This window comes from Equus quagga, chromosome 7 (assembly GCF_021613505.1).
Source record: "Equus quagga isolate Etosha38 chromosome 7, UCLA_HA_Equagga_1.0, whole genome shotgun sequence".
In the NCBI taxonomy this organism is placed as follows: Eukaryota; Metazoa; Chordata; class Mammalia; order Perissodactyla; family Equidae; genus Equus; species Equus quagga.
In genome coordinates, this window is record NC_060273.1 from 126,783,423 (window position 1) to 126,804,824 (window position 21,402).

Here is a 21,402-nt window from a genome sequence, read left to right on the forward strand (position 1 = left end):
TCTTCCCTCAAGGTTGCTTGCTGCAAGCACAACCCTGAAAAATGGGAAATGGTGCAGGCAGAGAGCAATCAGGGGCTTTCCTGGCATAGGCATAGGGACATGCATGGACACTCAGGGCCCATGCAGACTGCTTCTATAAACATGATCTTAAGGTTCACACAACAACAGCTACTCAAATGGCAAAGCGTAGGAGAATGGCCCATATTTCAGCGTTTAAATCTTCATAATCCACTTATTTCCTTTTTAACTGACTCAAATGATCCTTTGCTAATTAATGAATGTTTTAAAGTTGTGATCAATCTTGCAGTATGGGAGGTCAATATCTGTGTGTTTTACATTAATGAAAACTTCCAGAACAAGGTGAAAATAGTTTCATTTCTAATTAACTTTACCTTATATTATTAATAGCTACACCTACTACCATCCTGAGTGAGTACGGGACACAAAATGGAGTGGAGTTCTTTTCATCAAATAATATACAATATCATGATGGCATGGGATAACCAGCTATGAACTTAGATACTGAAATAACTCAGCGTCCAAAAAAGTAGTACTTTGAGAATTCAGAGTAAACAAGTTATGGTGGGATGAAATGATCAAGGTAAGCTTCATGGATACGCAATTTAAAATAATAACTAACATTTACTGAGCAACAATTACATGGCAGGTCCTAGGTTAAGTGTTTTATGTGCATCATTTAATTTAAACTACACAATAACCCTAGGATATAAGTATCACGAGTATCCCCATTCTACAGAGAAAGAAACTGAAGCTCAGAGAATCTACTCGCCAGCGGGGTCTGATACTAAAATTTGCCTGAGCCTTCCCACCTCATGATTGGGAGGCCAGATTCACCACAGACTGAGCAGTGAAGCTTAATGTGGATGTTCAAGAAGTCCTAATCTCCTCTTACTCAGCATCATGGAGGAGGTGCTCCTGAGGGTGGCCAGGACACACTTATGTTCATGGCACCAGAAAACTAACCTTTCACTCTTTACCTGTGTATAAATGATAATTTATCCTGCCTGTACCTACACTTAAACGTTTTCTTTATAAGACCAAATATAACATAGAAATCTGATGACTTACTGAGTCCTGTGGAAAAACCTAGTCAAGCTCCAATGTACTATTTTATATGGTATTTGAATCCCAGGGGATGTTTTGGCAGGATTTCAGAAATCTGGACTAAGGAACATACTTTTGTCAATATATTACTTATTCTCTTATTCACATTAAAATTCTTATTGTCAGTTTTCCCACAAATATTTACTGCACACCTACTATGCACCAGGCATAAGAGACACAAACATGTTCAGAACAAGCACAATTTCTGTCTCAGTGGAGCTTGTGGCTCAAGAATAACATAATCAAGCATTTGTTTCATGAACTCTAACTGAATGGACCCAAGAAAAACTAGTCTGAATGATATTACCCAATACATACATCTGGGTAGTCTTATTATAAAAATTGTTGTCTAACACAGTAAACAGTTTTTTTTAAAAGTTGTTCTCTTAAGTAATTTGTTTGGCTTTCTGGGTACTGTGGACTATTCTAACTGAACAAGTTTATCTTTGTGGAAACCTTGGGGACAAACTTGCGGCTAATCCACAGTAGTGCTGGTCATTAAGTGATATATATTCTAAGCCTCATTCCGGGCTCAACATTAAACCTTCATCCTTATTTTGACTTGCGCTGTTCTGGATTTCCTGTAAGCTGCCCTAATTCCTTTTGGGAAGACGGCAGGATAAATATGAACAAATGAATGAGCAAGGAAATAAGCACACATGCACAAACACTTCTCCAGCAACATACAATCTTACTGCATCGTAGTGATTTGTTTCTCCATCTCCCTTACTACACTTGAGGTCCCCAAGGGCAGGTAAAACTGTCTTACTCAGCTTTGTATTCCTAATGTTTAGCATAAAACTCTGACGCACTGTAATATTTTAATAAAAATATGTGTTTAATACAACAGAATTCTGATCTCATTATTGGGCCAAAGCTAAAGTCCTGCTAACAGCTCTACAGTTTCTACTCATGACCTGGAAATGTCATGGCCGTCTTACCATGTAGCCTCACTATTGTGCCACACGCTACAAGTTTACAAGTTAAGATTATTTCTGAAATCAGATCCTCCTCCTCAGTTTCTCAGTGTTACTAATAAGCACCACCATTCTCTTCTCTTGGTCACTTAGGCTTGATGCTTTAATCTTTGTCTCTAGCTCTTCATCTTTCTTTCTTCATCCATTGTAGTTGCCAAGGCCTGTCAATTCTAACCCTACAACATCTCTCCTCTGTCCTCTGTCCACTTCCACCAGTCTAATTAAGATGCTCAGGATCTCCCCAAGAACGACTACACTACATCATCCCTTCAGAGTCCATCCCTCACAGTGCTGCCAGACTAATCTCCCTGGAACCTAAACTGAGCTCTGATCACATCACTTGCCTACCCACAAGTCTTCAAGGACTCTCCACTGTCTATGGGACTAGTTTCCACTTGCCTGATCGTGACTTAAGGGTCAACTCATTCAACAGCCCTGTTCTTGAGTGTCTCTTATGTATGTACAAAGCAAAGTTGTAGGTTAAGGGAGGGGAAAGAGAAATGCACAAAACAAGAAACTCATCTTCCAAGAATGGACAACACAATAGTAGAGGTGGACATGTACACAAACAACTATGAAACCAAAAGTGGTAAGAGCTTTAAAAGAGGAGGATACATGCATGATTGAAGTAAAGAATTGAGAGCGATTAGATTACTTCTGGCTATGGAAATCAAGGAAGACTTCATGAAGGAGTAGGCATCTGAGCTAGATCTTGAACACCACATGGGATTTTAACAGAAAAAAAATAGCAGGAGGGGTATTTCTGGCACAGGAAATAGTATAAGCTGAAGACGACAAATGGGAAAGCACATAATAGCTTTCTAGAATTCAGAAAGAACTGTTTGGTTGACACTTAAGTAGGTGAGGGAAAGAAACAGAAGACTGGAAAGATTGGTGGTTATCTGGTGGGTCTTGTATGACACACCCAGAGATCTGTATTTACTATAATGGGGCCCATTAGAGGTTTCGGAGCAGGAGAATGATCCGATCATAGCCGTGCCCTGACAGGCACCTAACAGAGACATGAAAACTGACTGGAGAGAGGAGAAAATGAAGGCTGAGCGAGCAGTGAGAGTTCCTGCAATGGTGTGTACTAAGTAATGGATGCCGGAGTCACACCTGAAGCAGTGAAAACTGAATGACGACTAGACAAAGTAGGTGCTCAATCATGTCTGTTGGGGACACCACAATCAGATTCTCACACATATTTCATCCATTTCTTTCCTGCTTGATGGAAGAGCTTCTCAATCCAGGTGACACAGTACAGGTCTGGAGTTTCAGGGCTACCATCAGCCAGCCCAATTAGGCTGCAGTGTGTGGCACCTACAGCCCTGGATCCACCTCTGTCCAAGCCAGGTGAGACTCGCCCCCAAGACACTTTGTCCAGGCCTCACTCTTCTCAAGGCAGCCTAGGAGACAGAATACACCACGTCTCCTTTCCATGTTTTCATCAGTCAGAACCCTAGGTGTGTGTCCTCCTCTGTGGTTCCTGGATCCAACATCAAGTCTGTATTGCCCGACACTTCTTAGGCTTTATCCAACTCTCCACCTCACTCACCTCCTAAACCAGGTATTGGGCGCCTTGGAAGAGCTGCCAAGTAACCAGAAACTCCGCTATATCCTCAGTCTCTTCTCCTCAAGGGCACTCCCTCACTTCCCTCTCCAGTCCTTCCCCTGCAGCCCTCTCAAGAAATCACCATTCATTTCCTTAGACCATGTGACACCTCAGGGGTCTCCTGCTCATCACTCTCACTTTTAGGTTCTACCTTCTTATAATAAAAACTGCTCCTTTGAGGTTGTGCCATTTGACCATAACATCCTCCCTCTTTTCATGTTGTCAGCTACTCAACTTCAAATCATTCATTCACCCAGATGTTAGTACCTGGCGTACATCTTCCTCCGAACCCCAAGAGCCCTGCCATAATTTTGGTAGACTTAATGTCCATATGGCTAAACCAGCCACTATCTAGATCAATCCTAGATTTCCTCTTCGCCAGTCTCCTTCTCCTCTACTCAACCCCAGCCATCCAACACCAAGGTCACGTCTTGGACTTGATCATAGGCCTGAACTGTTTTACCTCAAAAGCAGCCGTTCCAACAACCTCCTGTCCTTCCAGCTCATTCAACACTTCCACCATGCTTGTTCAAGGCTCACAGGACTCTGGCCCACCTACCATCTACTGTCCCCTGTTCTGTCAGCCCTCTCCTTGTTTAAGGTCCACAGTCCACACACACTTGCAGATTCCTGAGCTCCTTCTGCTTTTTCACTCACTTGTCTGGAAGAACTCCACCCTGTACTAAGCTGACTGCCTATTTCAAGCCTGCACCCTAAGTGCTGGAAAAAGCCATCTTTGAATATCTTCTCTCTCCCCCTACTTTTTTTGCCCTTGCTATTTATTTGTTGAAGGAGCCAGTCATTTGTCCCGCGCTTTCCCACAGTCTAGATTTTACTGATGGCATCCCAAAGGTGTTGTTTCTGTTCCTCTACCTTTTTTCCCTCATAAATTGGCAGACAGACCTAAAGGTCTGAATAGATTTGACTGTGTGCCAGACTTCACAGGTTGAGTTACAAACTCTTCCTGAATGTCTGGTTGTCTCTCTTTTGATAACATTAGCAGCCATTTCTAATTATTGCCTAGATCTATTTTTACATTAGAGATTGCAAAAAAAGGGTGATAATCTAACTTTATCATTCCTTCTTTATTTAATAGCTGGAACACACTTCTATAAAGAGAAAATTCCTCTCATTACCTATTTGGAAAGGCAGGATAGCTGCTTGATTCTTCCCCTTTATTTTTCAATTTTCATTCCCCAAAGTGACTAATGATTTTTCGTTTTAAGTATTACTCTGAATTCAGTCTAATATCCTCCCAGGTGATCGATGCATTTCTTTTTAGAATCATAAATTCATGTATATAACTATATCCCCCTTAAACATGTTCAAGTCAACCACTCAAAAACAAAACAAGTCCCCTATCAGATCTCTCACCTCCTCTTCCCAGCCAATCTGTCTCCATGTCACCTGTACTAACATTCGCCATTTCCTGACCTCTCACTTGCTCCTTAACCCTCGTTAACTGGAGTGTGGCCCCACCCTCCACCAAACAGCTCTTGCTAGGGTCACTAGTGACATCCATTTTGCTAAGACCCAAGTTGACTTTTCAGGTTTCATCTCCCCGGACCTTTAGGCGCTGCTGGCCACTTCCTTCCTCCTGGAAGCACTCTTCCCCTTGCTCCCATGACACTGAGGCCAGGGTGTGTCCCACCTCTCTGGCTACTCCTCCTCTGTGGGTTTTTCAAGCTTCTTACTCAGCTCTGCAACGTTGGCAGTTCTAAAGCTCAGTCTGGGAACATTATCTTCTCCATGATCCTCTCTGCCAGGATGAGCTCATCCACAGCCAGGACTTCACTCACCACTTGTACAAAGACTGCTTACAACAAATTTACAGCATTACCTTTTATCTCTCCCTCTGAAGTCTAAACTTTATATCCAACTGCCTACATGACGGCTCCCCTTGAACGTCTCAGAGCATTTCTACTTACTATGCACAAAGATAAAATCAGGATCCATGAAAAAAATCACCATCTTCCAGTAAATGCTAGCATCCTCCACCCAGAGGCACCAACCACTGTCATGTCCGACAACGCCATCTATCTCAGCCACAGAACCCATCTAGCACCAAGTGCTGCTGATTATTTCCTGAACACCTTTCAAATATGACTCCTTTCCACTTAAACTAACGCTACAAACCTAGTCCAAACTACTGATACCTCTCACCAAGGCCACTGCAAGAGCCTACTGAGCAGGGTACTCTGATCTGCCGTGTCCTTTCTCCGAATACTCTCTGCACTGCAGCAGTGTGGACACGATCAGGCCAAGCCCTGCTTCAAAGCCTGCAGTGATTCCCCAGGCTCCTAGGATAAACACCCTGGGTAACTTGCCCTTTCCTATTCTTCAGCTTCATCTAGAATCTTGCTCCTCTAGAGGGCCACCCCTCAGTCCCTTGTCTCACGGTGTCTTTTTTAATGTGAAAGGACCTTTGCACATGCTGCTCCGTCTGTCTGAAATGCTCTTCCTTCCTTCGATAGTTAACTCGTGCTTCAGATAGGTGCTCAAGAGTCACTTGCTAAGGGAAGCCTTCCACTGACCTTCCTGACGAGATCACACCCCGTATCACAGGCTGTCACAGCATCTTGTATGCAGCCTTTCTAGATGTGTCACAGTTGCAATTTTACATTTCTTTGTACAATTTTTTGGTTAATGCTCATCTTCTCCGTCAGGTAAGCTTCATGAAAACAGAAACTATGGTTGTTTTGTATTCCCAGTGCTTCTCATATGTTAGACGCTAAGTTAGTATATACTGGACAAATGAACAAATGAAAATGAATGGATAAACACCCAAATTTCTTGAAATTAGTGTGGTTTGTCCTTTTTCAGAAGACTTATACTTGCTCTCACTGAATGTACTTAATAGAAAGTATTCTATATAAAGGGCACAGAATGTGCTTATGCATTGATAAGAACGTTATTATACTACTATTATAAATACGTGGTCATCATAAAAGTTAGCTGTTATTATTATCACTGAAGTCATTCCTTATAGCAGAAACTGTTTTCTGGTTGCCTCTGAATCCATTCCCAAACACTGTGTCCCTTGTCTAATTCCATTATAAAAACTGGACAAAACCAAATTCTTACTTTCTTTTCCCTCGCAATTATGCCCATAAGACACAATCCTCGTTAGTGAAATATAAGTGGAAGTTTTCTGGGAAGCCTCTGAAAAGGTACTGATCTCCTGAAAAAAATGGGGAAGCTTTGGCATTCCTTCTCCTTTTTCCCTTATGTGAATACGAATATGATGTCTGGAGTCACAGCAACCATCTTGCAACTATGAGGTAAAGGCCAATGAATTGCAGAGCCCCTGAAATATCAGAAGCAGCTGCCTACCTCAAGCCTTCTTGTTATATGAGAAAGTAAATTCTTATTTTCTTTTCTATTACTTGTATCTAAAAATATTCCTAATTGATATTCTGCTCACTAACAAGATTCTCTTCCAGATAAATCACCTTACATTGCCCAAGATGTTTTTCCTTTCTTTCTTTTTCTTTTTATCTTTTTTCTCTTTATTAAACTTCTATCACTCTTCTTAATAAAATGTAACCAAAATAAAATACCTAGCATATTTTTCTTGCAAAATAGAAGATTAATTACAACTTTAAAAACTAAAGAAAGCTTCTTTAGATTTCTTATATTGAGTTAATTTACAAATATATTGAGATCAAAATAACATCTGTTTGGTGATACGGCATCAAACGGAATTTAGGTTGCTTTGTTTTGTTCACTCTCAGGTTAAAAACCAAGCTTTGAAGCATTTTCCAGCTATTCAGGCACGTCAGTGTTGGCATGTGACAAATTCTGATGTTATTTCAGAGTCAAATATTAAATAAATACGAAGTGGATAACAGATCAGATACTTTACACACACAGCTTGACCATATACTATAGACTACATTTTCTAAAAATGTACATATAAGAAGTATAAATGGAAATTTAAGAACTGATAAATCTAAATAAATAGATTAAACAATGAATTCTCGTTAGTGAGCTATTTTACATCTAGTTATTTTACCCATATTCCCAATGTGGCATGCAATTTATGTTTACATGTTGAGGGTAAGACCTAGTCAGTTGTATGTAACGTTCTTAGAGTAAAAAAGAATAAGAATTAACTTATCTTGGGCCAGTGCCTCTTTCACTCTGCTCTCAGCTCCCCACCTATAAAGCAAGGAGGGTGGGCCGGTTTTCAGGCTGCCCTACAGGCCACAGCCAAGCCTCCGAGCTCCCATCTCTGATTAAGGGAGAGCAGACCTGCTTCTATCTGTCCAAATACTGATCTTCTACATAAGAATTTCTTTAAAGTAAGAACCCAGTAACTAAAAATAACTTGAAAACTACTGGACAAAATGATCTCCAAGGTCTCTTCTGGTATTAATATTCATGATGAAATGATTTCTTCAAGCTCCTGAGCTCTAAATATTTTAAGAGGAAATCTATTCATCTAAATATGAACATAAAAATAAAATTCATGTGACAGTGTGGGCTTGATTTATTTTCAGAAATACATTTAAATGGAACTAATGTTTTTACCTTGTGAAAATGCCATCCACAATTCCAATTGTTGCTTCCTCTGCAGGAACATAGGAGCCAATCTGAGCCATGACAGTAATCAATGCCACTTGTTTTATGTAGGAGCTCTTTCCACCCATGTTTGGTCCAGTAATTATCATCACTCTCTCTGAGTCCCCCTGGAAAATTAAAAAGCAATTTCACTCATAGTACCAGAGAGCTTTTATATAATATCTACACATTATTCCATGGGAATGCACTAGGCAAAATATGGCTTTGTGGTACTTAAATATGTCACCAATTAAGTATCACAAAGGGAAAGAGAACCTCTTTGTCTTCAACTTGAACCGTGCTATTGTAGAACAGGGAATTCTTAGCAGCATACAAGGTTGTTTCTGGGTATAAAAAAGGAAATAACAAGAAGCAACCTAAATGAGACTACCATGGCTTTCTCATTAAATATTCATTAACCTGCCTATGTGTGTGTTTTGCATATGACTTGCATTTAAAATCTATCCATTTCCGTTTGCCCATGTTAAAGCTACAGGCATTATATATCTAATTGCCCAAAGCTCTGATTTGGGCTGACAGCACGTGAATTTTTCCACTTACAGACAGATGACTGCTAAAGAGATTGATAATATCAAATTCTAGATGTTGGTTTTATCAGCATTTAATTATTCACTGGCATTTCACCAGAGCATGTGAAAGAGGCAGAAAAGCTGAAACACATGCAATGATTTAATTTCTAGAACTTGCCTATATTAGCCAATTACAGTACTTGCTATGTACAGTCTCATCCTAAGGGAAATTGTCCCACTGCAGCCCTTTGCAGAGGAGTTAGCTCAAGGCATCCAGGTGCTGTGCTATGTGAACCCACCACCCTTGGCAATACCTGCCTGGTCAAGAAGAGCCCACCTGTAACTGACCAACAACCTAAGAGGCGGCCTCACATAAAAGCTCTTCCAAAACTGGGCCAACCAATAATCTCTTGGGAGTTTAAACTGAGAACCGGGGCGAGGTCCAATCAGCAGTAACTGGAGCAGAGGTTGAAAAAGAACACAGAATGAGGCCATAAGGCACTCATAGGGGACCATGAGCAAGAAATGATAAAGAAACAAAAGTTATTCTAGAGCAGGGGGTAAAGAGGGCAGTCAGTAATGATGGGGAAGAAAAAAGAAAGAAAGAGCCAAGGGGAGTTGAGAAACCTCATGCAAACAATGGGGTATCAAAGTAAAACATTATAAAGTCTTATTGTTGAGGAGATAAAAAGAAAACCTGCTCCATCTCTACAGCGGTCTGATGTAATTAACCAGACATTTCCAGCCTCCCCAAAGCCAAGCTGTGCTAGAGAGCCTGTTCGTCCTGTGTGATTTCTTTCTCTTACGGTTACACGTGGCTTAATAACGAGCCTCCTGAATATCCACACTTACAGGAATTTGACTGAATCTTTGTTTCTTGGCAGAGTAAGAACAAGGAAAGAAGCTTGGTACAAGCAGAATGATAAAACTAGCGGATTAAAATAAAATGAATTCCAAGGCCAGCCCAGTGGGGTAGTGGTTAAGTTCGCACATCCCACTTTGGTGGCCTGGGGTTAACTGGTTGGGATCCCGGGCACAGACCTACACACTACTCATCAAGCTATGCTGTGGTAGGCATCCCACAAATAAAATAGAGGAAGATGGGCAAGGACGTTAGCTCAAGGCCAATCTTCCTCAGCAAAAGGAGGAGGATTGGCGACGAATATTAGCTCAGGGCTAATCTTCCTCAATAAATAAATAAATAAAATAAAATAAACTCCCCTACAGAGATGAAAAATAATAAGCCTACTATAAACAAGCAAATATTTGGCATAGCCAAATATTTTGCAAATTTAAACAAAAGGAACAGATTTCTTTTTTAAAACTGGCAAAAATGAGAAGAAAATCTGAATAATCCTATATTTACTAAGAAATTAAATCTGTAATTTAAAGCCCTTCCACAAGAAAAACTCCAAACCCAGAGAACTTCCCCACTGAATACTTCCAAACATTTAAGAAAGAAATAGCACTAATCTTATAAAAACTCTTCTAGAGAACAGAAGGAGAAGAAACTCTTCCCAAATCACTGTAGAAGGTCAACATAATCCATAATCTTGATACCAAAACTTGACAAGAACACTACAAGAAAGAAAAATTACAGGCCAATTTCTTCCAAAAGTACAAATGCAAAACTCCTTCATAAAATATTAATAAGCCAATCCAGGGATATATTAATCATTTAGAGTTTTTGAAGAATACAAGGTTGGTTTAATATTCAAAAGCAAATCAATGTAATTCATCACATTAACAGAATAAGGAAGAGAACTCATATAATGATCTCCAATGACACAGAGAAAGCATTTGATAAAATTCAATACCCATGTATTAAAAAAAAAAAAAGTAGGGGCCGGCACGGTGGCATGGCAGGTAAGTTCGCATGCTCTGCTTTGGTGGCTCAGGGTTCCCGGTTCAGATCTGGGGCGCAGATCTATACATCACTTATGAAGCCATGCTGTGGCAGGCATCCCACATATAAAGTAGTGGAAGATAGGCATGGATGTTAGCTCAGGGCTAATCTTCCTCAAAAAAAAGGGCAGGAAAAGGGAACAAAAGATATAACGATTGCAAAGAAAATAATGAAACTGTCATTATTCCTATATGTCATGATTGTGTTCCCAGAGAGTCTAAAGAAATCTACAAAAATTATTGCAATCAATAAGTGAATTTAGCAAGATCTTTGGGTATAAATTCAGTATACAAAAGTCAACTTTATTTCTACATTTTAGTAACAAGTAAATAAAAATTAAAAAAAATTTGATAACATAATTTACCACAGCATCCAAAGAAATCAAATACCTACAAATAAATCTAACAAAATCAGCAAGTACCCTATACAGAAAACTACAAAAGACTACTGAAAGGAATTGAGGAATACTTAATTAAATGAAGGAAGACACCATGTTCACAGACTGGAAGGCTCAATATTGCAACGCTACAATAATTAAACTAGTTTGATTCTGGCACAAAGATATACAAAAAGACCAGTGGAACAGAAAAGAGTGCAGAAACAGACTGACGTGTATACAGTCTCTGGATTTATGACAAAGGTGACACCGCAGCACAGTGGACAAAGGACAGTCTTTCCAATAACTGGTGCTGAATTGAAAGGACATCCATGTAGAAAAATAAAAATCTTGATTTCCTAACTTACATCATAAACAAAAATCAATTCCTAGTGGATTACAGATTTGAAAGGGGAAAACAATAAAGTTATTGGATGGTAACATATGACCTTGGAGTAGACAAAGATTTCTCAAACAGATCACAAATCACAATTAATTATAAAGGAAAAGATTGAAAAATTGGAGTAGATTAAAATTAAGAACCTCTATTCATCAAAACAGGCTATTAAGAGAATGAAAAACTACAGAACAGAAGATATGTGTATTATGCATTTCCCAAAGACTTGAATCCAGTATACATAAAGAATTCCTACAAATCAAAAGGCAGCCCCAAGAAAAATGGTCAAGAAAATTTAAAAGGAATACGACAGAAGAAAATACACAAATGGGCCAAAAAGCACGCAAAAAGATGTTCCACTTCAAATCATTAGGAAAATGCAATCAAATCATAAAGAGACAACATCACTTCGCATGTACACAACAGCTAAAGTTAAAAAAAGAAAAAAAGCCTGTCAATATTAAGCTTTGGCAAAGATGTAGAAAAACTAGAGTTCTTACACACTGCTGTGGGGGTGTACATTGTACACTATTTTGGAAAACTGTTTGGCACAATCTACTAAAGCTGAAAATAGATATATCTGAACAATTCTGCTCCCAGGTCTATGTCCAACAGAAACGTATAGGATGTATTCCAAAAACATGGAAAAGAATGCTCATGGCAGTACTTTGCATAACAGCCCTAAATTGGAAGTAACTTCAATGTTCATCAGTAGTAGAACAGATAAATTGTGATATATTCATACAATGAAATTCTCTATGACAACGGAAATAAACGACAAGCAAAAAATATGGAAGATGACAGACACAATATATATTGTATGTCTCTATTTATATAAAGCTCAAAACAAGCCAAACTATAATGTATGGTAAAAGAAATTAGGATAGTGATTATCTTTTTGGGGGTAGGTAGCTACCGGGAGGACCTCCCTTACTCTACGAGGGGAGCTTTTAGAATGTGCTCTATTTCCACTCTATTGTTCTATCTTGATCTGGGTGTTGGATACGGCAGTGGGTACACTTTGTGGAAATATACTAAGCTATACACTTATGATCTGTGCATGTTTCTGCATGTACGCTGTATTTCAGTAAAGGTTATTTTCAAAAGGAAATTTACTCTCACAAATCCACCAAGCAATACAATTCTGGCAGTTAATTTTGAAATTTATTTGATAGAGTAAAAAATAAAGTCAATACAATTTTGAAGAACCACAACTGGGAGGGGAGACTTTATTGTAAAGCTATGGTAATTAAAAGTGTGGTACTGCTTTAATAGGTACGCAGAGCAGTGACAGAGACAAACCTATACATGGCATCTGGTATATGTGAGAGGTAGGATTACAAATAAGCAAAAAAGATGCCATATTCAATAAACAACAGTGGGACAATTGGGTATTCATATGATAAAAGATAGATTAGGCCTGAATCTCACAGAGTCCCTAAATCAAATCTAGATGGATGAAAGAATTAAATATGAAAAGCAAACCTTTAACTTTTAGAAGAAAATATGGGAGAATAGCTTACTGACATGAAGCTAATGAATGATTTATTGAACAAGATAGGAAAAGCAACACAAAAAATATAAATCATAAAGGAAAAGACACGCTTAAACTTTTTAGAAACTCTGTTGAAAGAAGTCATCAAACACAAAATAAAAAGGCATATAACAAAGACGCACTACTCCTACATATTAATAACACCAAAACAATGGAAAAACGGGCAAAGGACATGAATAGGATATTTATAGAAAAAGAAACATGAAAGGCCAAAAACCTGTTATTAATCAGGGAAAGGAAAATGAAACCAGCAGTGTTTTTCAAGGGGCCTACAAGCTGTTCTGAACATGCATTTGAAAGAATAAAGAAATACGAACAGTGAAAAGTTTTGAAGGAACATTTTTAAGAGATAACTTATAACATTCATCAGATTATGAAAAGGTTTAAAAGTCTGTTTACGTAGCATGTTGGCACAGACGTGGAGAGCCACTTGGAAACATCTAGTAAAGCTGAGGATTCCACATACTGATCTATGTGACCCAGCAACTCCTCTTTTAGGGATCCACCCTAGAAAAACACACAAGTGCTCAAAAAGGTATTTATAAAAGTGTTCACTACAGTACTGTTTGTATTCAGAATAGAAAAAAAATAGAAACAATCTATCATTAGGAAAATGAATAGATCTACTTTGTACAATTATTAAAACAATTATTTACAATATAGAATATGATAAGATAGACTTAGTGTGACATATTTATGTACATTTTAAAAGTACACAAAACATAATTGAACATTAAGATACACATATATCAAAAGAATAAAAACCACTCATAAGGAAAATAAATAAAGTCAGGATAAAGGTTACCAATGAGGCTAGGAGGTGAAGAGGGGGAAAGGTAAGGCAGTCATTTACTATGACCTCAGCCATATCGGTAACATTTTATTCTCTTTAAAAAAACCTAAAGTAAATATTACAAAATGTGAATCTCTATGATATTTGAGTGAAGGGTAAATGGGTGTCTGTTATACTGTTTTCTACACTTTTTCATTTGTGTGAAATATTAGGCAGTTAAAAATTACTTAAATGGATTATCTTAAGATTTAATGATTTATTTCACAGATAATCATGAACAAATCAAACAACTCTTTACAAATGTATTTACATAATTTAGGAAAAGTTCACATAACTTTCAAATGACATTTTGTTACTTGGACTTCCAGCATATTACACAGAAATAAATTAACAGAGAAAAGCACATGATGGTAGGGGAAAGAGAGAATAACCCAGAGGAGGTGATGCTGCCATGCCGAGGCCCTGAATGTGGCGGTGCTGTTTCCAGAGCTGGCTGCAGCGGAATTACCAGCTCAACGGCTCACGCGGGTGGCTGACGGAAACGCAGGAAGAGAATTTCCTTTAATCAGTAATTTAGGAAAGCTCTGAGGAAAAAAATGTACACTTTTTATCTTGTAGACATCTATTGCTTCTAATGCCTTGAAAGACAAGAGTATTTTTACTTACTGTTTGATTCAGCTTTTCCATCCAATGAGAATCACTAATTTGACAGGGTATTTTTTTAATCTTAATTTAATAAACAAAATATTTTAATAAATAAGTTTGTAATGATAAGGCAGTTGGAGTTAGAAGACTGGGTTCAGGTTCCGGCCTTGCCATTAACTAGGGATGCCTCATTTCCTCATCTGTAAGACTAACAGAAATCCTGGCCTTTCACGAATTTTGTGAAGTTTAAAATAAGTAAGAAAATATATGTGAAATTCCTTTGAAATTACAAATACTGCAACAATTTATAAATCATTGTTTCTTAAAACTAGAAGATGCCTAAAGTAGCCACATGAAGAGAAAGTTCCGATGCTCTACAGACTAACTGAAAAAGAAAAAATGAACTACAGAAAATGAAAATAAACTTGGCTTAGGCTTAATGTAAAAGTCAAATGTGAAACTAATTTGAAGAGTATAAGTAAACATGAGTATGGCACTTACATGAATAGAAACGTTACTGTCTTTTGAATTTAAATTACATATAAGTTGGTGAAAAGTGAATAAGCTAGTCTGACACTTCCCAATATTTTCAAAAGGAATGACATTTTATATGGAGCTACACAGAGACTGCTGGCTTTTAGAACCATGCGATCAAGTACAAGCTCCTTGAGTACTTCGTCTCTCCTCCATTTTATACAGAATAATGAAGTTTTTAGTCTATTTGAACTTTAGGAGCCGACTGATACACAAAAATCAATTCTTTGTACATGTAGACAACATTATATAAAAACTTAGACTTCAGAGCTCTAATATTTAAACACTGTTTATTTCGCTGGGAAACAGGTCTGTCCCTGACACTATATATCCGTAGGTGATGATTGACTGATACAACAAAATGACCCTAGAGATCTTTAACCAGGTAGAGGGTGTCTGCCAAACACCAGACTTAATGGTGACGTGTTAGAAGCATTTGCTTTAGATCAATCAAGACAGGGTGTCCACCATTACTGCTTTTATTCAACCGTACCCTGCAGGTTCCAGGCAGTATAACATGACAATAAAAGAAAGAAAAGGTAAAAGGACTAGAAAGGTCAGAACTGTCATTACTCACAGACACATGATGACCTACAAAGAAAACCAAAAAGACTGTCCCAGACAAATTATTGTAATTAATAGGAGAGTCTAGCAAGGTGGCTAGATTTAAGATCAAAATGTAAAAATCAGCTGCATTTTTTGTAAGAGCAACGAGTAATTAGGAAATGCAATTGTAAAAAAAGATATGACCAACATAGCAAAAAAGAATACTTAGTAATAAATATGATAAAAGATGTAAAAAACCTTTATGGAAGAAATTTTAAAGTTTTATTGAGAGGACTTAAAAACCAAAATAAGTATATACTACATTCATGGGGGACAAATTTATACGTCATAGCTATATCATAAAGATGTCAACTTTCCCCCAAATCCATCTATAGGGTCAATGTAATTCCAATAAAAAATCTCAATTTTTTTTCCCCCAAAGAACTGGATAGGTTGACTCTAAAATGAAAGAGAGAAGCAAACGCTAAAGAAAACTCCAGACATTCTATTAGCAGAATAGGTGGAGGGCATTTTCCCTACCAGATGTAAAGAATTATTATAATGCTATAATAAACGAGACTGTGTGATTTTGGCTTAAGGACCAAAAAAACTGACCAGTGAAAAATAATAGAGTCCAACACAGTTCCATGAAAATATGGAAACTTACACTTCTCGAGGTTGATGGGGAAAGGATGGATTATTTGAAAATCAGTGCAGGACAACTGATTACCTACATAGAAAGATATTAGATTGGAATCCTACCTCACACCATATATAAAAATAAATTTTAGGTTGATTCATTAAAGACCTAAATCTGAAAAGTAAAACTTTAAAATATTTATATGAAATTATAGGTGAATGGCTTTGTGATCTTGGGAATGGAGAAGAATTTCGTAAGGCACAAAAACACTCACCCTTTATAAAAGGAAAGATCGACACATTCAACTTCATTAAAATTGAGACTTTTTGGTTATCAAAAGGCATCATACTGAAGGTGAAAAGACCAAAATTATTCTAAGTTGTCTCTTTCAACACTAAAATATTAGATTCTTTAGGGTTTAAAAGTTGTATGACCCAGAAAAATTATTTAAAACTTAAATGAGAGAGGAGAACTTACGCTTTTAACCAACATGATCTGCGACCTTATTAAACATTTGGTCTAATTCAACATGACACAGCAAGAAATGATTTTAGGAAAAGTTATTTACTCATTGAACAAGCCACTTAATGACTGAAAAGGAAAAACCCAAATTATCGACAGTTACCTCTAGATTATGCAATTATAGATGACTTTTGGTTTCTCTAGTTTTCTAGTTTTCCAAGTTTTCTACCATGAGCATTTTGAACTAGCTACCAATTCCACTTCCAGGAATCAATTCTGTGAGGTACCATTGCAGAATTATTTTTAATACCAAAAAAGTGAATACAAAAGAGGAATTTCTAAAAAAATTATGGTAGATCCATACTATTGAATATCATGAAGCCATTAAAAATTATCTGAGGAAAGACTTTCTAATAATATAGGAAAATATTTATTTTGTATTATGAACAAAAATCAGGATATAAAGAAGACATTTATACGAAAAAATCATGGCCATATTTTAAAAAACGCAACGAAAAGACAAAGGAAATCTGCCAAAACGTTAACATTGGTTGCCTTTGGGATTAAGGAGCAATTTTCTCCCCTTCCTTCTCCCTTTCTTTATATCCCAAATCTCAATCCATAATTTATCTATAAATGGGATCTGCAGCAATGAGGGGTACTAACATCCAGTAATTTTCACCGTAGTGTTAATTTCTATGAGAACCTTGAGAAAAATGACAGAGGGGAGAAATTAATAAAGAACTGGTCCAAAAGTCAGGAAAGGTAGTTTCTAGTCCAGAGTTTGGGTGAGTCAATACAATTCTCTAGGCCTTAGTTCCCCTCCTTCCAGAACAAGGAAGTTGAATTAAATGATCTCTCACCCTCGAATTCTATGATTCGCTGAGAAATAACATGTCCAAGTTCAGACATATTACACGGATATGTGGCCCTGCGTGGAATCAAAGGGCAGAAACTAAATTAGCACCAGAGCTTTGCTCAGATTTGTTTGGAAGAAGGGAAGGCATGGAATTCAGTTGCATGAGGACCTTGGGAAAAAGGGGTGCCCCGTGAACCTGGTCAGACTTACGGCCACTATCATGGAAGTAGGTTTTCCAGGCCTCTCCTGATTTGAAGATTTCAGATAAGAACTAACTTTGAGCCTCTAAGGAGTGAAATATTTTCAACTCACTAAACTCAACTATTTGTAGGTGACAAAATGGTTGCTTTCCTAATAAGCCCTAATATTTAGACCTCCGATGGGAGATAAATTGTATACTGGGCACTCTAAATATTAACAGGAAAAAAAACAGGAGATGTGAAGAATCAGGAGGTATTTTTGAGATGCCTAAACACTACCTGTCTCCATCTCTCCTGCTAGCGTGCTGGGGGACCACTGTGACAGAAAATGCTGGTCTTCTGGCTTCTCTGCCCACAGTCCATTCTCCACTCTGCAGCCAGGCTGCTTGTCTTGAAAAGTAAAACAGAACTTGTCTCCTCCTAAAAGCCTTCATATAGCTCCCCACAGCACTTACAATAATGCCCCAACTCCTCACCATGGTCTGAAGGCCATGCCTGCCTCGCAGGCCTAACCTCCTCCCACCCTCCACAGGCTCTCTCAGCGCCAGCCAGACTCGATTTCTGTTCTTCTTCCGCCTGCCAGAAGACGCCAAGCTCATTCCTGCCCTAAGGCCTTTCCACAGCTGTTCCCTCCCTGTGGGATGCTCTTCCCTGAGACTGGATCCTTTCTGCCATGCAAGTCTAAGCTCAAACATCAAGTCCCAGGAAAGACTTTTCCTGACCACCCAATCTACTCGAGCCCCTCTGCCCTGGCATTCTCCATCATGTCAGCCCATTTTATTTTCTCTCTACTTTTTATCCCTCTCTGAAACGTCCTTAATTTTCTTGCTTACTTGTTTATTCTGCTAGAACGTAAGTTCCCATGAGAGCAGGGACTATGTCATCTTGTTCATTCCCACTGACTAGAACAAGGCCTAGCATAAAGAAGGCACTTAAGGAGAAAGGAAAGTTCCTTCAATAAACGCTGCTTAGAAAACTGGACAGACACATGCAAAAGAATGAAAGTAGACCAGTATCTTACACCATACACACAAATTAACTCAAAATGGATTAAACACTTGAATCTAAGACCTGAAACCATGAAACGCCTAGAAGAAAACATAGGCAGTAGGCTCTTTGACATCAATCTTGGCAGTATCTTTTTGAGTATGTCCCCTTAGGTAAGGGAAACAAAATAAAAGACAAATGGGACCACATCAAACTAAAAAGCTTCTGCACAGCAAGGAAACCATCAACAAAACGAAAAGACAACCTAACAACTGGGAGAAGATATTTGCAAATCATATATCCAATAAGGGGTTAATATCCAAAATATACAAAGAACTCAAACAACTCAACAACAAAAAAACAAACAACTCAATTTAAAAATGGGTAGAGGATCCGAACAGACATTTTTACAAAGAAGACATACAGATGGCAAATAGGCAAACAAAAAGACGTTCAATATCACTAATTATTAGGGAAACGCAAATCAAAACCACAATGAGATACCACTTCCCACCCATTAGAATGATTATCATTAAAAAGACAAGAAATAACAAGTACTGGAGAGGATGAGAAGAAAAGGGAACCCTCATACAACTGCTGAACTTTCTAAATGTAAACTGGTGCAGCCGCTATGCAAAACAGTATGGAGACGCCTCAAAAAATCAGAAATGGAAATACCATATGATCCAGCTATTCCACTTCTGGGTATCTATCCAAAGAACTCAAAAACATTAATTTGAAAAGATATTTGCACCCCTATGTTCACTGTAGCATTATTCACAATAGCAAAATCATGGAAATAACCCAAGTGTCCATCAACGGATGAATGGAGAAAGAAGATGTGGTATACATATACATTGACATACACATATATGTGTACACACACACATACACCCAATGGAATACTACTCAGCCATAAAAAGATGAAATCTTGCCATGTGCCACAACACGGATGGACCTCGAGGGTGTTATGCTAAGCGAAATAAGTCAGACAGAAAAATACCTGTCTGGAGAAAGACAAATACCATATGATTTCACTCATATGTAGAAGATAAAACAACAACAAACAAACACACAGATACAGAGAAAACACTGATGGTTACTGGGGGGACTGGGAGTAGGGGGAGGGCAAAAGGGCACGTGTGCACGGTGACGGATGGCCGCTAGACTTTTGGTGATGAACACAATGTAGTCGATACAGAAATCAAAATACGATGACGTACACCTGAAATTTTATATAATGTTATAAAGCAATGTTTATATTGGTTTATAATCAACATAAGCCAATAAAAAATAAATTAAAAATACAATAAATATTGACCAAATAGATGACTTTAATATGTGAAAGGCATCCCAACAGGGTTACTCACCATCCTGACATTTCAAAAAGTCATTCACATTCTCTATAAAAACTAGGCAGGGATATATGACTCCCTTTCCTCTATAGTACCAAAGATGACAAAGTAAAGATAGAAATGATCAAGAAATTTCACATATCTAATGTGCTTATCTATCTTTTAGCCAGGATCATACGTATTTGAGGCACCACACGTCAAAAGGTCTCAGATATGAGAAACACATTGAATCCATTTGGAAGACCAGTTAGGACGAGTAAGCAACAGAGTAGCCAAAGCTCAAAGTTGGCAAAAACTACCTCTTTACTGACTCTGGAGCCTACTGCAGTTACTGGGAATGCATCAGACTGGACTGGCCTAGACAGTGGCCAGACCTGTGCTAGGCACTGAGCATGATGGCACGCACAGGGCGAGTTCTTGAGAAACCACAGATGGATGGATGAATGAGTGACAGTAAACAAAAGCTAAGTACTGCACTAAAGGGACTATGTTTCTGGATGGCACCTACTGCCTTGATAAACCTTTGGCGAGGCTAGTAGTTCATTCTTCAAAGTTTTTCCTTAGTATTAGCAATGTCTGTCTGGATAGCATCAGTCAGTAAGATATTAGTATTGTGTATGGAGAGTCAAAATATTGAATCTAGGGCCTGGCCCTGCGGCCGAGTGGTTAAAGTTCTGTGCACTCTGCTTCAGCAGCCTGGGTTCACACGTTCAGACCCCAGGTGCAGACTGACTCCACTCACCAGCCATGCTGTGGAGGTGTCCCAGATACAAAAAAATAGAGGAGGATTGGCATGGATGTTAGCTCAGGGGCGATCTTTCTCAAGCAAGAAAAGAGGAGGACTGCCACGGATGTTAGCTCAGGGCAAATCTTCCTCAGCAAAAAAAAAAAAAAAAAAAGAAAGAAAAAGAACACATGGAATCTAAACCAGCAAATTTTTTTTTTATTGAGTTATTGATAGGTTACAATCTTGTGAAATTTCAATTGTACATTAATGTTTGTCAGTCATGTTGTAGGTGCACCACTTCACCCTTTGTGCCCACCCCCCACCCCACCTTTCCCCTGGCATCCACTAAACTGTTCTTGGTCCATAGTTTTAAATTCCTCATATGAGTGGAGTCATACACAGATTATCTTTCTCTCGCTGGCTTATTTCACTTAACATAATTCTCTCAAGGTCCATCCATGTTATTGCAAATGGAATGATTTTGTTCTGTTTTGCAGCTGAGTAGTATTCCATTGTATATATGTACCACATCTTCTTTATCCATTCGTCTGTTGATGGGCACTTAGGTTGCTTCCACGTCTTGGCTATTGTAAACAGTGCTGCAATAAAC

At 38.3% G+C, this 21,402-nt stretch overlaps 1 protein-coding gene across 1 annotated transcript in view; it reads right to left on the reverse strand.

Annotated features, from left to right (window-relative positions):
* The window catches only part of MSH3 (mutS homolog 3), a 158,437-nt gene that overhangs the window by 24,919 nt on the left and 112,116 nt on the right, over positions 1-21,402 (reverse strand). Inside the window, exon 20 of the mRNA XM_046667722.1 lies at positions 8,251-8,408. Within this exon, the coding sequence (XP_046523678.1) occupies positions 8,251-8,408 (158 nt within the window). The remainder of the gene's footprint in view (positions 1-8,250; positions 8,409-21,402) is intronic.